The sequence below is a fragment of the Vespa mandarinia genome, chromosome 9, assembly GCF_050613455.1.
Source record: "Vespa mandarinia isolate Hongniang chromosome 9, ASM5061345v1, whole genome shotgun sequence".
Lineage (NCBI taxonomy): Eukaryota > Metazoa > Arthropoda > Insecta > Hymenoptera > Vespidae > Vespa > Vespa mandarinia.
The window spans coordinates 1,187,501-1,212,028 of NC_140818.1; the positions used below are offsets into that span (position 1 = coordinate 1,187,501).

The window sequence follows — 24,528 nt, forward strand, 5'->3', positions numbered from 1 at the left end:
TGGTCTTCGATATTTAATTAGACGATCTTGATAATACGATATATGTATATTGAAAGATAATTGTTAAGATTACAACAATTTGTTTGATCGATCGATCCGGATTTATCATTTCTTTTTCTTCCTCCTATGTATGACTGACTCTCTTCCTAGTCGCCATGATTCTTCTTTCATTATATTATATATATTCTCCCAGGATATCCTGGATTGAGGTCATTCAAAAAATTATAATTATAAATATTTTGCAATCGCGTACACGCGATTAAACAGGGGGATACCGAACGCACAGTAGATATATAAGTACTATCGCTCTAGAATATATATCTCCATTTAGTCATATAAAAAGCTCGTTGAATGGACCAATCCCAGACGGAAAATGCAACATTTTGTTGTAACGCCGAAGAAAATTATACCAGCAAGGACAACTGGTTCTTGCATAAAGGTACACAATCCTATATTTATCGAGATTAGAACCTTCATGACTTTTTAAATAATGCGAACAGTCTGGTTTCTAATTCTGTGAACGAAAGGAAAAAAAATAAAATAAAATAAAAGGTGAAACTGAATTTCTATCGAATATATTCTCTGTAAAAACGATATATTTCAAAATTTTTAGAAAAATAATCTATACATAATGAAAAAAAACTATTTATACTCTGCACAATTATGACGATTAAATAGAATATCGTTCGTCGATGATCCTCAAACAAATACATATACATACATACATACATATGTATGTGTATACCTAACACAACTCTACAATAAGCCAAAGCTAATCAGCTCTGATTAGACTAGATCGACTATGTCAACTAATCACTGATCAACACTGAAATTCACTTGCTTTATCGTTTGTCTTCAACAGTAATCCTACTTGTTATGTTAAATATCTCTTTCTCTTTCTCTAAAACCATGTATTAACTTTAATAATGATGAATATATTTGACATAAACGATCATAAATCGTATGATAAGAAGAAAAAATCGTCGTTATTTCTTCGTTCATTGGCATTGATACTCTTGGTTACATACCTAGTGATTTTTGATAGAAGCACTCATACATGCGCGGACGTATGTATATTTTCATTCAATAGGTGTATAAGTATATCACCAATAAGAAGAAATGTTCAGTGACCCTTTAAACACGGCAAAAGGTAACGTAATGGGAGCAACGCCATTGGCTACAGTGCCAATGTTGGCCAAGTCAAATTCAAATATCCGCAAGTAGAAAATTAAAGATAAATAATACATTGAATATTCTATGCCGTTAGTCGCATAGAAAGAGATCTTACCAAACTTTTCAAAACAATATCTATGCATTTCACATGTATTTCAAATATGTGCCACGTTATCGTTCCCAGAAAGGATTGATATAAATGATATTTGAACATTGTTTTCAAATGAATTTTCATATGATAGAATGAACATAAATGTGTTCAAATGTATAAAATAATATATATATATACATACACACACAGACGCACAGACGTACACATACCAGTCGCACAAAGAAGAAAATATATGGGCGGACCAAATGTTTCTATATTGTTTTATGAATTAATTACACCCTCTTTTTGTTATTTTTGGGACATTTTTTCTTTGTTCTTCTTATTGTATTGTAAAAATACAAGCCTAGGAATATTTTTATGATCTGAGAAAATATTCAAGAAAGAATAATTAATTTTTTAAATTATCTAGGAAGTACCTTTAATCACTTCTACGAACGTAAATAAAATTTCTCAACAATTCGATCTTTTCTATTTTCTTTTTTTCTGATTCTTACCTTTGCATACTACAGGATTCTCATCGGAATTATCCGTACAATCGTCCGTTCCGTCGCAGACCCAAGTCATGGGTATACATCTGCCGTTCGCACAGCGAAATTGTCTTAATGGACAAGCCGGTTTACCTGTTGGCAAGAAAATTACAAAAATATCAGAACCAGTCTCTTTCTCCCCCCCCCCTCTCTCTCTCTCTCTCGTGGTAGTATCTAATATCTACGTTGGTAGAGATTCTTACCTCTGATGTACGAGGTTTATATATTTAGCGTATGATCGATATAATATGTACGTATATATATATATATATATATATATATATATATAAAATATATATAATATATAGCATATATATTATATATATTATATATATTATATATATTATATATATTATATATATAGCATATACATATGTAGATAGTTATCAGTATAGTATGTATATAGGCATACACGCGTTATAGATAGTTATACACGCGTTCTCTCGATCGTCTACATGCATATGTCAATGAAATGTCACTACGAATAACAAAGCGATGTTTCAAAACATGGAAAATAAATTTTTCAAAACGATACCCAACAACAACCTTATCTTCTTTTGAATCCTCTCTTATTTCTTCCAATTCTCCTTATTGGATATTATTAACATAATCAAAAAATAAAATAAAATACACATAAAAGCACGTATATAGGATTTTATAATAGTTTCTATAAATAATTTTAAAAATTAATTATACTCCTTTTCGTAAAATTTTTTAGATTTTAATTTTCCTTGTAATTTTGCAATTTGACAAAGAAACTAGATAAGTTGATCTAACAAATCTCGTAAAAATTGATTTTTAAAATCATTTAGGAACTTTTCGGCCTAGCCTTTATTTGATTAAAATTCAATATTCAATATTCTTCATATTATGCGCATTATATATATGTAATAATATATATAATATATAATATATATAATATATATATAAAAATATATATATACACGCACAATAAAATAAGTGTTATATTTTAATTATATATTGACAAAAAAATATATATAATCGAATTGTAATTTTGTTCGATTAATATACGATTAGTATAACGAACCACCTCTAATATAGCTTCTAATATATGTATCTCCTGAGAAATGGAGATAGAGATAAATAGATACAGAGGGAGAGAGAGAGAGAGAAAGAGAGAGAGAGAGAGAGAGAAAGAGGGAGAGAGAAAGAGAAACGTTAACACAACCATAGGAGATGATTATCGTTCCAATATTAAGAGCTCGTGATATGGCGAGGATGCCATTAGTATTTTGAGGAAAAAGAGAATTACTAAACGAGCCACACGATTAATGTATATCCGTTGAGAAGTTTCATTGATCCTGTTTCATATGATAGGACTGTTTCTCTCTTTCTCTCTTTCTCTCTTTCTCTCTCATCTTTCTCTCTCTCTCTTTCTCTCTCTCTCTCTCTCTCTCTCTCGCTCTTTCTTTCTTCCTCTCTTTCTCTATCTATATCTTTTTTGCTCTTTCCCGATTCACCAAAACTTCGAGAAGCTTTCGAGAATTTAATCAAATTATTATCCAGCACGAAGAAGCTCTATAACTTTAACGTCGTCTTCTATTAAAAATGTAGTACTCCAGGATAGTCAGAGAGTATTACGTGTTTTTCTTTTTTTTTTTTTTCCTTTTTTTTAATCAATATTCTAATATGTATATGTATATATTTATATATATATACATATATACATATTAGAATATATATATACATATATACATATTAGAATATATATATACATATATGTATGTATATATATGTATATACATTATGTGTATGTGCGTGTGTGTGTGTGTGTGTGTGAGCGCGTGTGTGTACACACATACAAACATATATTTATACATTATATTATTAAATGCATAAGCTTCTCGAACCTGTCTCATCAAACAGAAAAGAGGAGACATAGAAAGTGTACCTAAAAGAAAATCAAGTTTGTCGTATTAGAACGTAGAGTATACTTTCGTGTATACTTTATATCGAATTTCAATAAATCGATAAATATAATATAGATACTATCTGTAAATATGTAAATTCGGAAAAAGAGGGACAAAATTTTTTCGGAATCGGTCAAAAGTTTTTTAATGATTTGAAAAATCAATTTTTTTTCGAGACTTTTTAGGCTAATATTTTTCTCTCTTTTTTGTTTTATTTTATTTTTTTCGTGAGATTTTAAAACTACAAACCTAACTACAAGTTTAAAAGATCTCAAAAATATCCAATTGATTTTTAAAATTACCTGAGAACATTTGGCCCATCCTGCGAAATCGATAATTAATAAATAATTTAACGATATACATTATTTTATAAAAGAAAAATCTTGCTGTTCATATAATTGATAGATATTAATGGAAATAGATATTTCGATTCGTCGAATTCTCATATCGAAGTTATTTCCGAGAAAATTTCACGGTATTTCCAGGTAATCGCATTATCCTACGAGTTCGAAAAGAAACTTGATATCCGTCAATGTCAACAAATAAGTTTTATTTCTATTTTTTTTTTCTTTTTCATTGAAAGGACTTTAGTCAATACGTAAAATTTCGACATCGAAAGTAAAACGGCCCTAGATATACTTCTTTTTTTTTTCATTTTGCAAATAGTTCTATAACATCAATTTTATACCCATTAGTCAATCTTTTTTTTATTTACAGTAAAATTCTATATAACGTAAAAATTATATAATATAAAAATTATTTATACCAGTATCTACAATTATACGCTATATACTGGTACAATCTATAAATATGTAATTAAAGAAAAATATTTTCAAAAAACTCTTGGAATATGAAGTAATACACAATTTAATGAAAAAGATAAAAGAAAATTTGTAAAAGTATAGATATACGTGACGATGATTAAGAATGTCGTTCTAACCACCAATATCTTTCGTTGTGTTTCGTTGTGAATTAATTAAAAATTAGTTTTCTATATTGACAAAAGCAAAAAAAAGTAAGTAAATATATCTATGTATATATATACGTAAAATATGAAAAATAGCTTATTAAACAAAATTGATATCTCAAATGATTTATTAAATATTATTATAATGAGTTATTATTAAGACCATTTTCATAATTCTCACATATGTATGTAACGTCTAATTTCATAAAATTGCATAACGTTGTAGGGAGGTTAAATATCAATTAACTTGTTTTGACGATTAATAATCGTCAAGCTTCGTTATGCCTATGCTATATATTTATTTTCTTTCTTTCCTCCTTCTTTTATCATTCTCTCTCTCTCTCTTGCTCTCTCTTTCTCTCTTGCTCTCTCCTTCTATCTCTATCTCTATCTCTCGATATAGATCGTTGACGTTAAAAGAGAGAAACTATGCAATAAACAATCAATGGATTTCATTAAATAATCAAATGAACAAATATATCTATATATACATATCTATATATGTCTTACATGATATGCATAAATACACACATATACATATATAAATATAATGTTTGTCAGATCATTGAAATATGATACAGCCAAAGTACTATTATTATATTCTCATAAAAAATTTTATTATAAAGAATTCATTCTTTATAATTAATATATAATATTTCATTATATAAATAATTCATTACTTTATCGAACAACTAATAATGGCCGAACGTTTGTTATGCATTCTTGATTATCCTAATCGTTTTGAGTAAATGAAACGTATCAGTTAAACATGTATGTATGAATATAAGTATGTAAACACCTAGGATAATATCGTCACTTTACAAGACTTCCCACTTCGATTTTACGAATCTTATATCATCATGATATCTCAATTAAACTTTGATCATGATTTACGATACTTCAAAGAATCATAGAAATCGATACGTTTACATTATCGATCCAATAACGTTGTTCATCTTATCGGACTTTCGTACCTTGGATTCCCCGAATTCCGCAGAAAATATTTGATATAAAAAAAGGAATAAAGCAAAAAAAAAGAAAAGAAAAATTTACATCAGTTGGAAAATTAAAGATGCTATATAAATATGACTGAACTTATTGATTACGTTGTAAAAGATATATATTAAACCTTCTGATAAATACAGAATTCTTTGGATCGTCGTAACCGTTGGTTGCTTCATGATCTTTCTTATAAAAATAAACGATCTTTTCGTAGTAAAATCATTTCGAATTCATTGGAAAAGAAAAAAAAGATTCGTGAAAAAACAAAACCTATAAGAACTTATAAAATGTCGACTCGAAATTCGATAAATTTTCAAGTAAGACATAGTACAGGTTATGAGTGTGTAAGAAAAAGGACACGTGTTATATTTATATTTATCTACTACGTATATATATATATATATATATATGTATTTATTTATTACGTTTTGTGCTATAAGAACGAGGGACACTTTCAAAGATTTAATTATTTCTTAGAAAACACGATTTTACTACGCACTGTTTATTCGACAAAAATAATAGTACGATAAGTTTGTTTGTAATCCGATACGGTAAACACGTTTGTTTACGGATTTATCTATACATTTCGAACTTATAATTATTGTAATATAAATATGAATGAAACATATAAAGAGAAAATTGGTTTATAAATATACGAATATAAATGATATATAATTTACGACCTATAAAATATTCCATAATATTAATATTACAAATATTAATTTATATAATACGTATCATATGTTATATATTATATATGCAAACATATATCAATCTCTACATATGCAATAAAATTAAAATATTACGAGTAGCGAAATATTTTTTCTCATTCATCTACGAATTTCGATGAAAAATAAAAAGCAAAATGTTATTTTGGTTTAAATGACGTTTCTAATATAAAAATAAGGAAAGAAGGAAGGAAGAAAAGAGAAAGAAAAAGAAAAAGGAAATAAAACCAGTTGAGAAAGTCCAAAGATCTCTTTTTCATACGCAATATCTATTCAAGCGTAATAAAATTTGAATGTCTAATTGGTATTTAATCGGACAACGACGACGATCCTTATACAATCTGTATTTGCATTCGAAAGGAAATAATATAATCAGAAGAAATAACAATATTTTAAATAATAAATATTTACGTATGAATGTATACGTACGTATGTATGTAAGTAAACAAATATGTATGTATCGCAAAATATGGTTTATGTTTAGAAAAAAATATTTGAGCATTTATTGAGTAGTTGTAAAAAGATAGTTTTATTTGTATTTTTGTAAAAGGTTAAAACATCTATTTCTTTTGATTCATACATAGATACATACGTACAAATACACATACATACATACATATATATATATATATATATATACACACACATAATATATACATACGTACACAGAACACACACACACACGCATATACAGTATAAAAACGAGTGATCGAGCCAATTCTTGCTCCTTTGACTTAACACCTGACGCTTTTTATATGCCAAGAAGTACCGCAGAAAATCAAGGCGGTTACGCAAAGAAGAGTGCCGTGCTCATTCGTAAGTACGTACATATATACATCCGCACACATACGACTTACGTGTGTACATACATAGAAGGTATGTCATCGTTCACAAATGCGTATAAACGCATATGTATATGTGTAGAGAAAGAAACCGGGCAGTGTGACACGAAATCGACGACTGCGTGTCGCACACGTTTAAAGACGATCGCCTTTTAATCCGTCTAATGCGCACGCGCGTTTACGCACATGGAAAAAGGAGACACGCACGGTAAAACAGCTACATATCTCTTTCTCTCTCTCTTTCTTTTATCACGTATGTTTTCTTTCTCTTTTATAATTGCTTTATCAATCTTTCTCTCTATTTTTATCTTTGATTCATTCGGGTATATTAAAAGCGAAAAACTTTCTTTTTTCATCTTTTTTTCTTTTCTTTTTTTTTCAGGGAAAGAACATCGATGTGTCAATCAAGCATTTTGCCAAAAAAACATCCATCCATCCATCCATCCATCCATCCATCCATCCATCCATTCATCCATCCATCCATCCATCCATCCATCCATCCATCCATCCATCCATCCATTCATCCATTCATCCATTTCCACGTCGGTCAATTCGATATATCTCGAAAGCGCGTATTGGTCCACGCGCAAAAAGAAAAATAAAAAGAAAGAAAAAAAGAAGAAGAAAGAAAAAAGAATAGAAAATACGAAAAGACATCGTCGTTTGTCGAGTAGATAAAAATGATGGGTAGTGAGATTTTCCGAACGACGGTACGGGGAGGTTTAAGCGATCAAGAGAACGTATCAAGGAAGAAAAAAAAAGAATGTATCTAATATATGTACATACATATATATATATACACACTTACTGTCGACGGAGAAAGCATCTGTCAGTGTGAGAGAAGCGACGAATATCGTGAGCAGGTGCACCGGCGGGAACAGGAAGAGCAGACGACAGCTTCGCTCCATAACAGCCCTCTTTTGTCGGCGGCGTATGTACTCGTGTCCTGTCGTCGGCTCTCTTTCTCGGCCAATACACCTTCGCCAAAGTCACCACCACTAGCAGCACCGCCACCACCACCACTACTATCACCGCTGCTACTGCCACCACTGCCACCACCACACCACCACCACCACACCACTACTACTACTACTATTACTACACTCTACTACTACCACACACTAACACACCACTAGACGGCGCGAAGAAAAGCCAGCAGTCAGGCGGTCGCGCGTTCCGGTCTCTCTCTTTCTCTTTCTCTCTTTCTTTTACTATCTATCTCTATATATCTTCCTCTATTCCTCTTACTTCGTTTCTCTTCGCGAGACGTCGTCCGCGACACGCACGCACGCTTACTTTTCCCACCCGGCAACCTCTCGCCGGGGAATCGATCAAGAGTAGCAGCAGCAGCAGCAGCAACAGCAGCAACAACCAGTAGCAACAGTAGTATCAGCAATAACAATAACGACGAACACGAGAATGTTAACAATATAAGGAACGAATGTGGAAACCGTAGTTCGAGATATTCTTTGATCTTTTTTTTTTCGAACGACCGATAGAAAAAGGAAAGACAGAAAAAATAAAGAAATACAGAGAGAAAGAGAGAGAGAGAGAGAGAGAGAGAGAGAGAGAGAGAGAGAGAGAGAAAGAAAGAAAGACAGACAGACAGACAGAAGTGAAGAAATATGTATATAGAAATAATAATAACAGGCGTGTCGTATCTCCTCTCTATTTCTTTCTGTGTGTTGTATATAACGTGTATATAGAGAAGAACGAGCGAGAGAAATAATAAATGTTGTGTAAAGTCAATAGGGTTGAGTTCCTTCTTTTCAGAGACACGAGCCACGCGGGAAGGAAAAAGAAGAAGAAAAAAAAGGAAAAGGATCAGGAAGCGGAGAAGGAGAAAAAGAAAAAGGAGTAGCAACCTCCGATGACGACGATCTTCGCATGGGTTCTCGTTCGTTTCACCGATTCTTTCGTTTTCTTTCTATCTCTCTTTCTCTATTTTTCTTTTTCTCTTTTTCTCTCCGAACCCTCGAATGATACGAACAACGTTCGTACAAGATTACGGTGGACAAAAAATATATACTCTCTGAGATGATCGTAAGACTGGCTCTATAACGTTAACGGCCCGCCCTGTGCGTACGAGTTCTCCTGGTTTCTGTGCCTCTCTTCGCGAAGGCGCGTCTTGTCTGTTTGCTGCTATACCTCCTCCTCCTCTCGTTTTATTTCTCTTTCTCTCGTGCTTACTCTATCACCTTCTCTTTCTCTCCCTCGACTATGCCCTCGTAACTCTTCCCTACCGTCCGCACGGTAATGTGTACACCGTTTCTCTCTCTTACTCTTACGAACGAGCTACGTTCCTTCTCTTTTTATCCTTGGCATAGCCCGGTAAACGATGACGATGACGATAGAGAACACAGATTCTGACGCATCAACATCGCGCCACCTGCGCACGCAGCTCACCCTTCTCTCTCTCTTTCTTTTTCTCTCGTTCTCTTTCTCACTTACTTTCTCTCTTTCTCTCTCTCTCTCTCTCTCTCTCTGTTGCTCTCATTGACTTTCTCTTTATTCTAAATTCTATGAACCCTCTTTTTATTCTTCTATCCCTCGTTGAAATCTCTATAACGAATCACGATTTTGGAGTTCTTGTTGAATCGTTGAAAATATATCTTTCTCAAGCAATCCGTTTAAAAACGAGGACTTGCAAAATATCGGATTATTTTAATACTTTCTATAGTATGTGGACAATATTCTTCGGAAAATTCTGAACCAAATGGATAATTCGAATCCGCGAAATTTCTAATTAACCTTTTTACCTTTTGATGTAATAATGATTAAATTATCGTATGATAATGAATACGCTTTTTTTGTAACTGAACACATATTAATCAATTAGGATAGATATCTTTGTTTTATTTTTATTATCTTAAGTATCGACGTAATAGGTGTGTAGAATATAACTATACTTATTTTATTTTTCGACAAATTGTCCCGCCATTCGATGATCGTATTTCTCATAACAACGTTTTCTCATTGGTGCACTTCAGATCACCTGATCAATTTAACCTATGAAAAGTCTTTACGTAATATTCGCATGAAATAATTACTACGTGAAACAAAAAAATAAAAAATAAAATAATATTATGTTTTTTAATAAATCACAAGTTTTATAGATAGAAAATAAAAATAAATATTTTTATGAAATATCAAATATAAAAATGTAAAATTTGTGTAAAATACAAATTATTACCTATGTCACGTGACCAAAATAATTAATCAAATGGAATGAATCAAAATGAAGGAATTATTCAAATGATTTTTTAGCCGGTATAACCTATTTGGTATAAAATGTTTAGGAGAAATTATATATAGTATATCTGAAGTATTATTCGTTAGAATGGTGTAAATATAACATTTAAAATAAGAAAATGTAGTTATTAATTTGAAAAGATTATTCTATTTAACTTTTCTACGAGATGAGTGTTACAGAAATAAAATATAAGTTCGAACGAGAAATAGATTGTAAACAAGGTGCAGTAAGATCAGTTCGTTTCAGTGGTATGTATTTGTATTACTAATAATTTGAACAAAATTTTTAATATATAAATAATATTACTTTACTAAGATTCAAAAGTTTTTCATATAATAACATACAAGGAATTTATAGTTGACGGAGAATACTGTTTGACATGTGGATCAGATAGAAAAATAAAGTTATGGAATCCTTACAAAGCTACAAATTTAAAAGTCTATGGAGGACATGGAGACGAAGTAATGGATGTTTGTGCATCTTGCGATAGCAGTCAAATAGTGTCTTGTGGTTTAGATAAATCTTTGATTTTATGGGATGTAAGTACTGGAACACCTGTTCGACGCTTAAGAGGACATGCAGGTCCTGTAACAACTGTAAGGTAGAATAAAATGTCTTATTCTTTGTTTATAAATGTTATTGTAATATATAAATAAAAACTTTTATTACAATCTTAGATATAATGAAGAATCATCAATGGTTGTTTCTGGATCTCGAGATAATACTGTTATGTGTTGGGATGTACGGTCTAAATCAATAGAATCTGTACAATGTTTGAATGAGGCCAAAGATTCAATTTCTAGTGTTAGAACTTCTGATCATGAAATTTTATCAGCATCATTCGATGGAAAGATACGAAGATATGATATTCGTGTTGGCCAAATGTATTCGGATTACATGAAAGGTATTTAAAATATTAAATATTAGATAACTATTGTATACATTATTATTATATATAAATATATAATAATAATTATAAAAAACGAAATAAAATAATTTGCTTAGATGCAGTGACATGTGCAAGTTTTACAAGGGATGGACAATGTATTGTGGTTAGTTGTGCAAACGATGTAGTACGTTTAATTGACAAAGATACTGGAGAATTACTTGGTAAATTTACTGGGCATACAGCTAAAGATCTGTGTTTAGAATCAAGTGTAGATTCTCAAGACACACAAATTCTTTCGGGCTCTGAAGATGGTAAATTATGGGTATGGGATTTGGCAACACAGACGGTTGTTGCAAAACTTTCTGGATACAGACCATCAAAATACCCTACTTTATCTATAAACGTTCATCCAACTAAAAATTGTTTTATAGCTGCAAATGGCTATAGTATATTAATGTGGAGTGCAGAATCTACTGCAAAAGTTGAATAAGGTGTATAAGATATAAGTATGTATATATATATTTAATAAAATAAAGTCTATATTAAAAATCATTTTACTTATTCTGAATATTTTGGACATATAAAGATAAAATAATGTATTAACAATATTTTTGTCTTACTTTTGTTAGCTATCGAAACCTAATAAATATTTATATTAAATTTATGTATTTTTAGAATAAGTTTAATCGCTTTTTTTCAGTGATTGTTCATCAATGCACTATTGGATATAATAGTGGACTAGTTTACGCCTGTAATGAATCCAGGCAAAATTTTTATCGATTTTGATGAACTAGTTTTCATTTTAAAGATGAAGTTTTTTCAACAGGGAGATGGCTTTATTGAATTTTTTAAAAACCTTCATTTTCATTAAAAAAAATCGCGTTAAAAATGTTTTTTTTTGCAAATAATTTACTCATAAATTCATTGCTTGGGTAAACGCGATTTTCAACATTTCTGTTATTTGTTGTTTGAACCAGTAAACATATCAGCTCATTTCTTTAAGTAAGTTAAAATAATTAATACTTTTCTTTAATATACGAATTTTATCGTTTAATGTCAACAAGAAAGAACATAGAATGGACCATGCGAGTTATCACGTTAGTGTCCTTTCGTACTCTGAAGACTTCGCATCGAAATAATCTCTTACCAAAATATTATATTTAATTCTTTCATAGACGCGATGATTTTAGAATAATTTACACAACGTACAATGTACATATAGTACGATGCGCTAATATTTAAATAATAGTTTATGCCGTTAAAAATTGTATAGTTCTTTAGATGCATTATACAATAATTAACTTTCAGTTTGCGTCGATCGTTAGATGTCAATAAGAAGGAACAATAGATAGACCGTGCAATTTATCACGTTAGTTTCCTCTCGTTATCTGAAAACTTCACATCGAAATAATGAATAATTTCTCTTTGACTACATGTGATTATTGTATAGATGTGATGATTTTAAAATAATTTAGACAATGTACAATGCATTCCAAGTATTACCAAGTATTACATATATACCACGATGTGGTAATATTTAAACAATAGTACAAGCCTTTAAAAATCTCATAGTTCTTTAGATGCGTTATACATAAAATAATCTACTTTCAGCGTGCATCGATTGTTAGATGCTAAGAAAAATGATCATTCGAAGGTCCATGCGAGTTACTACGTCACTTTCCTTTTGTACTGCGAAAAGTAAACTTGAATATATGCTCTTTCCGTACCGCTACATTTAATCATCATATAGATAAAGTAGGTATATTTCTATATCATTCATTTTATGAATAATTTATATAGTTTCTTATTATAAGAATGATACTAATAATTTTGTTTGTATTTTTCTGTTTCAGGAATTCATTGCAATCGCGCGCATAGCAATTAAGAAATCAAGTGTTTGTATCACTAAAATTAAAATATCGTAAAGTAGAAACAGTGTTTGCTCGTTCACGTTTCTCGATTTAAACAAGTGTTCCTGCATCGACTGCATGCATTTAATGACTGACACATTTTGCATTTTTAATAGTCGCACAGACTGTATAGAAGATAATGGATTTTCATGAAGTAAATTCAGTGACCATTCTTTAATAAATAACTACCATGAATTAGATTCGGTGGATTATTGAAAAAGGATCTCGACCAACTTCAACGTCGACCTACCTCATTTTTAACCACCTATAAATCATCCAATCTCAATTTCGACCTAAATCGCGGACTAGTGTTTTGGAGTTATCGCAAAATTTCTTAAGTAGTAAATGACTTTTTAAATTCCTCTGATCACTCAATTATGTTAAAGACGAAAGGATCGAATTGGTTGTAATTAATTAGTAGAAGAGTATAGAGTGACCATGAATACATTTTTTCGGAATAACGTGCTTAATAGAACGTTATGTCTGAAGCTGACGGTGTCGGACGGTGCAGCTTTCCATAAACAGCGTCTCACCCACCTCCTATTAGCTAAGAAGTCTGAAGCTCCTGAAGCGGAAAGACATCTCGGTACGCGGATTTTAGAGTCACCGCTAGCCCATGGATCTCTATATGCAGCAACCTCCACGCGGTGAGATCTGGGTCGGTACTACTTGCGATATATAGAATTTTAAACTTAAATCATATGCAAATATATGTTATAACACAAATACTACCGAGCGAATGGCTGCACATCTTTATGCGTTTCGAAAATGTTTTTCTTTCATATTTTACTAGATATTGAACTACTCTCATTTTACATGGTTAATCATACGTCAATATATAACCAGATTAGATTTTTTTTGTTATTATTGGAGATTTAGATTTTACTATATTTTTCAAATAACAATAATCAAATAATATAAAAGAATAGAATTGTTAACCTGTAGATCTCCATATATAGTAATCTCCACATGGTAAGGTTTGAGGTTACTTGATATTACTTTTGATGTAATGTATATTGTATTTTATATTTTATGCATTCCATCACAAGTGATATGGAATGCTTAAATATTTTTTAAGTATTTGTTTATTTGTTGTAAATTTAACTAGAAACAAAATATATAAAATTTGTACAATTAACGAACACTTTTCAATTAATCTGAAAAGTATAATTTAGAATATAAATTTTTTTGTTTTTATCAGATTTATTACTATTTTTATTATATATACAAAAATGTTTATCATATATAGATTGTTAGGTATTACGTAAAAGAGATATATATAATTTATAGCTTATACACTAATGCAATAGTTCCCTATTATGCTTGTAGTTTATATTTTGTCCATACTTGTCGCTGAAGTCATATAAGCTACGAGCAAAAAATGATGAACAATCTTAATTATTTTATTGTTTATATATAAATAATAAATCATTTCTAAAGTCAAATATTGGTATTAATTCTATGATATTTATTATTTTAACAAAAATTTATTTAAAAAAATTTTAGTAAATAGCAATATACAATCATAATAAAAATGGTTGATCTTGAAAAATATAAAACCAATATAAGTTTACCAAAACGATTACAATCTCCCGATCCCAAAAATGAAAAAAATGAAAAAATAAGTGGACCTGTTATTATTAATATGCAAAAAGCTTTTTATGATTTAAAAATTTCCGATATAAATAACAGAATCCAGAGGTAAAGCATTAACTCATCGTAATATTAAAAGAGATATTTTTATATTATAAATATAAATATTTGTTAGGTTACAAGAACGAAATAATGAACTTACAGATAATTGCGAAGAGATAAATTTACTTCTAATTTCAACGGATGCAGAAACTGCAAATGAAATTACTCAATTGACACAAAATTTGTCTAACGAAGTAACAAAATTAGAAGAAAATAAGAACACACTGAGTATTCTAGAGGAAGGGATAGTAAATGATAAATTTTCTCATATTGACAAAATGAATTCTTTAAATGATAAATATGCAAGAAAACGTTTAGAATTAATATCATTAATTAAACCATTAAGTAATTATTTTTAATATTATTCTATTTCTGTATTTTTTTACATAAATATGAATACTGAAGCAACAATATATACAACTTTAGAATACATTATTAGATGCAAAGATAAATATGTTGGAAGACTATAGAAAGTCACAATCAGTTCTTCAAGAAAAATTAGAAAATAAAAACATTTTTATGCAACAGGAGGAAGAAAAAGTAGAACAACAAATACAACAAATTCAATTGAAATTTAAATTTGACAGAGAAAAGTATATATCAATTAAACAATTGTTATTCTCTAATTAAGAGATTTATACTAATATTAATATAGGCTTAAAAAGGACATGTACAATCGCCTTCTTGATTCAGCTGGAATTTTTCAAATGGAAATTTCGAAGTGTATACAAGAACCTATTCATAAACTTATAAGAGAAAATATTATGTTAAATAATTATTTAACTGAAATTATGAATGGAAGTTTTACTGAAAAAGAAATATTTAAAAATTCCAAGTAAGGATATTATTTTGTATTATTAATTATTATCTTTATATAAATGTTTTTAATTTATTTTTTTAGAGATATGAAGGATGTACTTCTTAAGAAAAATAAATTAAGTTATTTAGATACCAGATATAATATAAAAGTTTCTAAAATTCAAAATCATCTTTTGAAATCCTTAAAAGAAGTCCATAGTGATATAGAAAGACATTTAATTAATTTCAAGGTTTTAAGTTCTAATCTAGAGAAAGATTTGATTAATAGAGATTATGCACAAAAACAAACAAATATTTCTGAAGCACATGTAAAAAAATTGGAAGTAATGTTGTACAAAGAGAGAATAGAAATTAGTACTTCAAAATATATACGAAAAAAGATACAATGTAAAATTAAAAAATGTAGGGAAACACTTTATGATGTTAAATATGCTGTAATATGTGCACTACAGGTACAATAAGTTAAAAAAACATTTAAAGAGGATGAAAACATAATCATTCGTATAATTATTATATATTATTAATTATAATTTTCAAACAAATTTAATATTTATATAGATGGCAAATAGTGACTCTAAGTTTGCACAAATGGATAAAAAAAGTTTGTTGCTACATTTACAAAATATTATTATAGAAAGTCAAGCCTACATGTCAAATATTATAATTAAATCGTAAGTACTTAAATATACATAAAATAACTTACAAAAATATATAATTCAATCATTATTACATTGTACAAAATATTATTTTTAAACATAACAAATATAAATATAAAGGATGGAATCTATACTGGAATCAAGTAATGTGTATATCTATGGAGATCTTGGATTTGAACCAACATCTATTAAATTAAGAGAATCGACTCAGATAGTAGAAAATGAAATATTTACACCAATCATCTCTGAAACTTTTGGTATAAAAGAACTGGTATGATTTATTTTATAGATAAGAAACATTCACAAATATGTATATACATTCCATACATTTACATGAATATATGACTAATATAGGAAGAACAATCAAAAGAAGATTTAATAAAAGATAAAAGTTTAACTATATTCGAGGCACCAACAGTTAAAGAACTTATTGAAACTAAATTTTCAAGTGCAGAGGATTCAATTTCTGAAGAATTTGAAGTGACAGGAATTGATAATGATGAAATTTAATATGACTGAAAATAGTCGGAATTTAATATGTATAAAAAATGTTATCATATAAATATATGATAAAATAAATTTATATTGAAATTACTAATTAAAAAAAGTTATATATATATATAACTTTGTCATAATAAATTACTATACAAGTTTACATAAAATTATTAATTTTATTTTTTAATTTTTAATATATACATTTATAATCATTACTATTTATATTCAAATATAAATACACCTACCTTTATTCCATTACTTTTGCATTATTTTATGATCTGATTTAATATATCTTTTCACTTTAGCCTTAGTTCGTTTGCTACAAAAATTTAATATATTTTTATTGATTTAATATTATATAAATAAAAATCTATGTTGTTAGTCTTATATAAATAATTATGGAAGAAATAATACTTACAGAACAATATTTGCAGGTGCAACAATATTCCTTTGTTGCAATGATTTATAACGATCCTTTAATAAATTACCAATGCGTGCGACATTTCTTAAGTTTCCAGTTAATTCTTCTGCTAATGTAAAGGAAGGTTCAACAGGTTCAAATTTAACTTTACTCAATGTCTTTGTTCCTACAGATTTTAATTTTTTTTGTTCATGTCTCTTTTTTTGTAAAACTTTTTCTTTCTTTTCTTTCGCATCAATTTGTTTTTGAAGTAATTTTAACTTGTATATATCTGATACTTTTCTTTTCTCTAATTTTGCTTGCGCTAATTTATGTGCTAACATTTTTTGTTCTTTTTGTTTACGTCTTGCTACTAATGTTTTCTTTTTATTTTTTACTGGTGGATTTACAGACTTAATATTATAATCCATATCAGTATCATCATCATCATCATCATCATCATCATCATCATCATTATCATTGTTATTAGACTGCTCTAGTTCATCTTTTTTTATTGGTAAACCCTCAGCTAATTCCTTTAATGTATTTTTATCTTTCTCGTCAAGTGAAACCTAATAAAAGTAAAAAAACATATTTAAATTAATTTATTACAAAATTTTTAAACTCATACAAGTTACCTTCTTGAACATCTTTGTAGTAACTCTATTTAAATGAGCTTCTTCTTTCATTAATTCTAATTCTTTCTTTGCTATTTCATTTAACAAATCCTGATGATCTTTATAAGACGGATTATATGATGTACCAGGATGTGGAGCTTCTATAGCTGGTAAGACCGATGGTTTTTTATGTAAGGATGTTGGTAATTTTCTTTTTTTTATACCCATATGTGTAAGAGTATGTCTGATAGTATCAGAAGTCATCCATTCTGTAGCAATCTCCGGTAAAGAAGAATCTTTTTTATGCCATATATCGTCTTTGAAATCACCTCTTCTAGGTCTGTTAGCTCTTTTCAAATCTGCTAGAGCTTTATTTTTTAATGCTAACTTTTCTTTCAATTTCAAGATACCCATCGACTTTCTTTGAATCTCTTTACGAAGTAAAATAGGATGTTTACGTTCTTCAGCCGTTCTTACACGATTTCTCTTAACAATTGGATCAGGAACTAGAGTGTGTGGTTTTAATATATTGAAACACTTTGGCTCTGTATTTTTCAAAGCGAGTCTACGCTGTTTTTTGTCATTAGACGTAATCTCTTTTATTGTAGCATTCTTGTCAACTGTAAATAAGTCTTCATCTGGCCGTTTAGAAAATGGTATTCCTAATCTTTCTTCTAATCTTTCATTTTCTAAAAATTTGTCGACATCTGTTGTATCTACATGTTTTCTCCAAGATTTCTTTGTTTTTTTAGAAACTTTACGCTTTTTACTTTTAACGTCCATCATTTCAATAATTCACTTACACGACCACGTGCGAAATAACAAAAACGTATTACAACCGGGTAAAGTTAGCCATGAAGTCTTATTCTTTTTCTCTTTTTCTCTTTTTCTCTCTCTCTCTCTCTCTCTCTCTCTCTCTCTCTTTTTACTACCAGCGCTCTCTAACGACTAAAATAATATAAAAAATTTGGTGTAGCGCTATAACGCGTATCAACGTATGTTTTGTTGATAATTGTTATTCTTTCTTATAAATTTTAAGTACATTACACATTTTGTTGTAATGCCTATAAAAAGATGTATAGTAACATAAATATATTGTTACTTATGATATTAACAATTTGTTAATTTTAATGAAGTCGCATGTTTTGAACTATTTGAAATATATATAAGATGTTCTTATTGTTAGTATATAATTTATATAATTATCCTTAATATGGCAATTAAAATTAATACAGAGTTTCCAGGTAAAATAATAACAATTATTATTATAGATAATCATAATTATAGTAGACTTAATAAGAAATATATTCTTCTATTTTATAATTCTTCTTTAAATAAATATTATTATTTAACATTTCAGCCGTTCCATTACCAGTAGCTTTTTCAATAATTATTATTTTATCATTATGTTATGCAAATAGTTATGATGGTGCATTTGTATTTGATGATGCAGAAGCTATAGTTAATAATGATGATATTCAAAAAACACCAATTTGGGAAATATTTAAAAATGATTTTTGGGGTACAAAATTATCTCACAAGGGCAGTCATAAATCTTATCGTCCACTCACAATTTTAACATTCCGGTAAACAATTAATTCTAAGAACTAAAAAAGTACTATTATTAAGAGAAAGCTTAAATTTGTTATTTTTTTATTTTTTACAGAATGCAATACTGGATCAGAGGTTACTTAGATTCTCAAGATTTCCATATTGTAAATATAATTTTGCATATAATTGTTTGTGTATTAACTTTACATGTGTTCAATATTCTTTTAAGTAACAAAGAACAAAATATAGCATTTTATGCCACAGTATTATTCGCAATACATCCAGTACATACAGAAGCTGTAAGTTATTTCATAAAAATAAATATACTATTTAATTTAGATAATATTTATTGCAATTATAAATTAAGATTTCAGGAATTGTAGGTAGAGCAGAATTATTATGTGTGTTGTTTACATGGCTATCACTTATAATGTATAATCAATGTATTCTTGCAAATTATTCTATTGCCAAATGGTGTAATATAACTGGATGTATTATAAGTATTTCGATAGCAATGCTTTGTAAAGAAACTGGGATTACTGCAATTGTAAGTATGAAAATGATTTTATATCATCACGTTTTTTTTTGTTATTATGATAATATATATTACAGGGAATTTGTGTTGTATATGATCTAGTCATTATAAATGGATTTTTACCAAATGATGTATTGAAATTACTATTAACTAAAAATTCTCATATAAACTCAATAATCACCATGAAATTAAATCGTGCATTTTTGATTCGAATGTTTGTACTTTGTTTAAGTGCAATAATGTTGTTATCTCTAAGATTTACTGTTATGGAATTTTCAACACCAAAGTTTCAACCTGTAGACAATCCTGCATCATTTTTGGATAATTGTTTCCTTCGCATTCTCAATTATAGTTATATTTACAGTATAAATATCTGGTTATTAATTTGTCCAGAATGGTTATGTTTTGACTGGTCAATGGGTTGTATACCCTTAATTACTGGATATGATAAAAGAATATTTTTTATTATTCTTTTTTGGACATTCTTTGGTACAATTGTCGTTCATATTTTTTCAGCTCATAGGGATAGATTTCTAAGGTACCATTTTTCACTCAATCTTACTTTTGATTTTGTTAGATTAAATAAATTAAATTATATTGTAATTAAATTATAATATGTTACAGATATACAATTATAGGATTGGCACTTTTAATCATACCTTTTTTACCTGCTAGTAATATCTTTTTTACTGTTGGCTTTGTACTAGCAGAGAGAACATTATATATTCCTTCCGCAGGATATTGCCTCTTAGTAATTATTGGATTACAAAAGCTTTTGACAGGCACATCTTTAAAAAATTTACTAATATTATTTTACACATTTTTATGTCTTATTTTTTTGATGCGTTCATGGATTAGAAGTGATCAATGGAGATCTGAAGAATCACTTTTTAGATCTGCATTAGATGTTTGCCCGCTTAATGCAAAAGTTCATTACAATATTGCAAAAAACGCAGCTGATGCAGGAAATCCTAATTTAGCAAAATTAGAATATAGAGAGGCCTTACGGTATGTCTTTTATTTGAGCAGCATATTTGATGAAAACAATAATTTAATACTATATCATATATTGATTTTTTTTATGTAGTTTAAATCCAAAATATGCTCAAGCAATGAATAATCTTGCCAATTTACTTAAGGATGAAGGAAAATATGATGCTGCTGAAAATTTATTTAAACAAGCTGTTACATTACAGTAAGATTTTATGGGACATTTTTTTAAGTATATAATTAATTAAGTATATAATTAAAAATAACATTACTTTTTGATTTTATTTTATTTTTTAATCATAATTACATACAAATTATATTAAACAATTACAGAAAAGATTTTGCGACTGCATGGATGAATTATGGTATAATTTTATCTGCACTTAAAAGATATGAAGAATCTGAAAAGAGTTATTTAACTGCATTGTCTCAAAAACCCAAGTATCCTGATTGTTATTATAATTTAGGTGTTTTGGTAAAAAAAATAACATTTTTTAAGAAATTATATTTACACATATATATACATATTGGTTAATTTTAATTAACATAATTACTATTAAAAGTTCAGTAAGTACTTCTAATATTTGTTATTGTAGTATTTAGAACAAAAACAATATCACAAAGCATTAACAGCTTGGACAAATGCAACAAAATTAAAAGTAACTCATAGAAGAGCATGGACAAATATGATAATACTGTTAGATGATCTAGGTATGTGAATTAAATTTTTTTGTATAGTTAATAAAAAAATTATTAATTTGATGATTTATATTGTATTCGTAGGTATGTCAGAAGAAGCACTGAAAATTGCAAATGAAGCTTTAAAATACGTTCCTGATTATGCATCAATATATTTTAACATTGCTAATATATTAGGTAAAGTAGGTAGATTTTCAGAAGCAGAGGTACATTTTAAACAAGCAATATTAAGGAATCCAACAGATCCTATGTTCTATACAAATTTAGGTACGTTTTTTTTCCGCCTTGTATATATTTCATAATAAATGATACTATTGTACATAGAACATATTATGTATTAATATCCACACAAGCTACTACATTATCTATTTTTGTAGGTGTATTGTATCATCGTTGGAATAAAGTCAGTGAAGCAGAATATATGTATAAAAAAGCATTGGAGTTCAACCCACATTCGCACAGTGCAAAAGAAAATTTAAAAAAATTGCGATCATTAAAACGATCAGTAAAATAATTTTATTTTTGTACATTTTTTATACATTGTTTTTAATATATTTATATTTGAAATGGTTAGAATTACATTAATATTTACGTAATATCTTTTTTTTCGTTTTCTTCTTCTTCCTCTTCTTCTTCTTCTTCTCTCATAAGATTAGAATCACAGGGGTAGCGGTATGCTTTAAAATTTCCAATCTTTTTACCATCAATGTAATTGTATGATTTGAAACAACTTTCACAAAAAAAGCAAGGATTATGAGGTACTCTATCATGATCTGTTGTAATCCATCGAACAGGCAGAAGTCCACACATAAAACAGTAATTAGCTCTTTGGGGTCTAATCCTTTGTATTCTTGGATATGCAGATATATGTAATTCGTCATAAGGTTGTACCAGTCTAGATAAAAATTAAATTTGAATTAAAATAATTAAACAGAGAAAATTTTATAATATATATGATTTTCAAATAAAGGTTAATATACCTTGCATCACTGAATATAATGAGATGTTCGCAGAAACCTTGATGTTGGTATACCCATGGATAGCCAAATCTTACAGAAAGGGAATCTATTGTAATTTTTTCCATAGAATCAGTATTAAATGGTCCTAATTGTTTTGCCTTTGCCCATTCTATTATTACTTTACTATAATCTATATTTGCTGGATCTCTAAAGTCATTGTAAAATGTATCTTCTATATAAAAGAAGCCTGACTTGTACACATCCTAAAAAAAGAGCCATATTAGGAATAAACTTCAAACACAGTAAATAGGAAAATTTACTTTTGCCATTGGTTGAAACGGTTGATTAGGATTATCACTGGTTTCTATTGGAATTGTTAAATCTGATAAACATTTTATTTTATCACGTAATTCAGCAAGCGTCTGTTTTCCTAATATTGTTATTACATATTTCAGAGTAGGTTTTGTCTTTTTGTAATTACTTTTCATTTGATTTGATGAATGCATAAAAGGTTCATATATTCTAATATCAATAAAAATATCTTCATACGGTACAGCAAGGTCAATTGTGTTTTCATTATGTTTGTTGATCTTTCCATGCTTCTGTAAATATTAATTTCAATATAATTAAATAGATATAAGAATTATTTTATAGCTATATAGGTAACAATGACCAGCATACAATAAATAGTTCACTAGTAAATTTAAAAAGATATTGATCCTTCGATTCTTTCCTCTTTTTCAACTGCCGTATAGTTTCTAAGTTAATATCTTCTGTAATCATAGATACTTTACGTAAATCTTTGTTTTTTATTGGCAGATTTTCTTTCATTCTAGGAACCTCTCCAGGTACAGTTAAATTTTCTTCGCTTAAAACATAAAGTTATTTTTATCCAAATAATTATATAAAGTATATATTTATATGAGTCTACAAAAAATACCTGCAGTACTCTGACAACAAATCCATTTCCTCATTTCCTAAATCATTTTTCATTATTTTAAGAATAGATTGATCTTTTGTTGTAGCCAAACAACTAAGATAAAACGGCTTCATAATACTGGAATATTTTTCAAAATATTCCTTTATATTAATTTTTTCTGAAGCGTTCTGATTATAGTGACCATATACCAAATCCATTTCTTTTTTAAATTATAACTATGATTATTTATGAATACAAAACAGTCACGATTATTTAATTTGTCATGTCATATTAAAAATATCAGTACAAGTATTATATCGAAATTTTAATCTTATACAAATAACGTGTTCATGATAACATGTTCAATTCTATAGAATATTTGCCACTTTTATTTTGATACACAAATTATTACTTCATCTGAATTTTATCACGAACTATTATGATAAATCCATGCTACACATACGTCGCAGAAATACTGCGCATACGTATCAAGGTATATTAGCGCGAAAACATCTGATTCGTTAATGTCTTCAGTACCGTACGTATATCAAAATAAACGGGTGTATTTTACTAACGACGTAAATGAATTTTTATAATTTAAATCAATTTATAAATTTTATCTTTCTATATAAAAATAATTGAATTTTCATTTTTCAATCAAATCATCTTTTAATCAAAATCTGAAAAAAATTTTTCATTGAATATTAATTGTTACATAATAAGTGACGTACTAAAATTATCTATTAATCAAGAGTGTCATTTTTTACAAGTATTACTATCGATTAAATTTGAAAATTAATAAAAAAAAATGCCTAAAAGAAACTTCCTAAGACGATAAGATCCATCAAGATCGTTTGAG

The 24,528-nt window shown here is 28.4% G+C and overlaps 6 protein-coding genes and 1 long non-coding RNA gene across 18 annotated transcripts in view; 4 read left to right on the plus strand and 3 right to left on the minus strand.

Moving 5' to 3' along the window:
* Positions 1 to 8,788, minus strand: part of LOC118446523 (low-density lipoprotein receptor) — a 31,412-nt gene extending 22,624 nt beyond the window's left edge. For 2 of the 8 annotated variants that reach the window (XM_035877280.2, XM_035877275.2), the window contains exons 1-2: positions 8,091 to 8,786; positions 1,780 to 1,905 (exon numbers count right to left, since the gene is read on the minus strand). In XM_035877280.2, the coding sequence (XP_035733173.2) occupies positions 1,780 to 1,905; positions 8,091 to 8,190 (226 nt within the window). In that variant the 5' untranslated portion in view covers positions 8,191 to 8,786. Of the gene's footprint in view, positions 1 to 1,779; positions 1,906 to 7,297; positions 7,389 to 8,090 lie in introns of those variants that run through there. The other 6 variants (XM_035877283.2, XM_035877281.2, XM_035877276.2 and 3 more) reach the window with 5 other exon arrangements.
* LOC118446528 (uncharacterized) lies at positions 7,176 to 8,093 on the plus strand. 2 transcript variants are annotated; one of them, XR_004839623.2, is made up of 3 exons: positions 7,176 to 7,260; positions 7,365 to 7,535; positions 7,665 to 8,093. It is a non-coding gene; the product is annotated as an uncharacterized LOC118446528 (long non-coding RNA). The 2 variants fall into 2 exon arrangements; XR_014982612.1 differs by having other exon boundaries at positions 7,182 to 7,256.
* A 1,853-nt stretch (positions 8,789 to 10,641) lies between the features above and the next one.
* LOC118446526 (WD repeat domain-containing protein 83) lies at positions 10,642 to 13,169 on the plus strand. Of its 2 annotated transcripts, XR_014982610.1 has the most exons (6): positions 10,642 to 10,783; positions 10,893 to 11,136; positions 11,213 to 11,439; positions 11,541 to 11,930; positions 12,125 to 12,426; positions 13,036 to 13,169. XR_014982610.1 is itself a non-coding variant. In XM_035877289.2 (4 exons), the coding sequence occupies exons 1-4, from the start codon at positions 10,702 to 10,704 to the stop codon at positions 11,912 to 11,914; spliced, it is 927 nt and encodes a 308-aa protein (XP_035733182.2). In that variant the 5' UTR covers positions 10,642 to 10,701; the 3' UTR covers positions 11,915 to 12,015. The 2 variants fall into 2 exon arrangements, 1 of the variants encoding a protein (XP_035733182.2); XM_035877289.2 differs by lacking the exons at positions 12,125 to 12,426; positions 13,036 to 13,169 and having other exon boundaries at positions 11,541 to 12,015.
* Positions 13,170 to 14,728: 1,559 nt separating this feature from the next.
* Positions 14,729 to 17,139, plus strand: LOC118446454 (uncharacterized). Of its 2 annotated transcripts, none has more exons than XM_085659437.1 (6): positions 14,729 to 15,035; positions 15,685 to 15,864; positions 15,931 to 16,300; positions 16,407 to 16,519; positions 16,625 to 16,775; positions 16,859 to 17,139. In XM_085659437.1, exons 1-6 carry the CDS (start codon positions 14,869 to 14,871, stop codon positions 17,012 to 17,014), a joined length of 1,137 nt encoding a protein of 378 aa, XP_085515563.1. In that variant the 5' UTR covers positions 14,729 to 14,868; the 3' UTR covers positions 17,015 to 17,139. The 2 variants fall into 2 exon arrangements, with proteins under 2 accessions (XP_085515563.1, XP_085515562.1); XM_085659436.1 differs by lacking the exon at positions 14,729 to 15,035 and adding an exon at positions 15,384 to 15,622 and having other exon boundaries at positions 15,723 to 15,864; positions 16,859 to 17,134.
* On the minus strand, positions 16,883 to 18,898 carry LOC118446525 (ribosome biogenesis factor Nop53). The gene is made up of 4 exons (XM_035877288.2): positions 18,038 to 18,898; positions 17,418 to 17,971; positions 17,245 to 17,318; positions 16,883 to 17,019 (listed from the first exon to the last, which is right to left on the minus strand). The coding sequence occupies exons 1-3, from the start codon at positions 18,800 to 18,802 to the stop codon at positions 17,255 to 17,257; spliced, it is 1,383 nt and encodes a 460-aa protein (XP_035733181.2). The 5' UTR covers positions 18,803 to 18,898; the 3' UTR covers positions 16,883 to 17,019; positions 17,245 to 17,254.
* Positions 18,899 to 18,987: 89 nt separating this feature from the next.
* LOC118446531 (protein O-mannosyl-transferase TMTC4) lies at positions 18,988 to 22,377 on the plus strand. 2 transcript variants are annotated; one of them, XM_035877292.2, is made up of 11 exons: positions 18,988 to 19,197; positions 19,438 to 19,602; positions 19,683 to 19,866; positions 19,935 to 20,114; positions 20,180 to 20,640; positions 20,727 to 21,110; positions 21,190 to 21,297; positions 21,426 to 21,567; positions 21,689 to 21,803; positions 21,876 to 22,058; positions 22,169 to 22,377. In XM_035877292.2, exons 1-11 carry the CDS (start codon positions 19,187 to 19,189, stop codon positions 22,303 to 22,305), a joined length of 2,070 nt encoding a protein of 689 aa, XP_035733185.2. In that variant the 5' UTR covers positions 18,988 to 19,186; the 3' UTR covers positions 22,306 to 22,377. The 2 variants fall into 2 exon arrangements, with proteins under 2 accessions (XP_035733185.2, XP_035733184.2); XM_035877291.2 differs by having other exon boundaries at positions 18,988 to 19,260; positions 19,377 to 19,602; positions 22,169 to 22,376.
* On the minus strand, positions 22,048 to 24,212 carry Pbp49 (proximal sequence element A Pbp49). Its single transcript, XM_035877294.2, has 5 exons — positions 23,691 to 24,212; positions 23,432 to 23,618; positions 23,071 to 23,352; positions 22,772 to 23,013; positions 22,048 to 22,686 (listed from the first exon to the last, which is right to left on the minus strand). The coding sequence occupies exons 1-5, from the start codon at positions 23,885 to 23,887 to the stop codon at positions 22,380 to 22,382; spliced, it is 1,215 nt and encodes a 404-aa protein (XP_035733187.1). The 5' UTR covers positions 23,888 to 24,212; the 3' UTR covers positions 22,048 to 22,379.
* Positions 24,213 to 24,528: the final 316 nt, after the last annotated feature.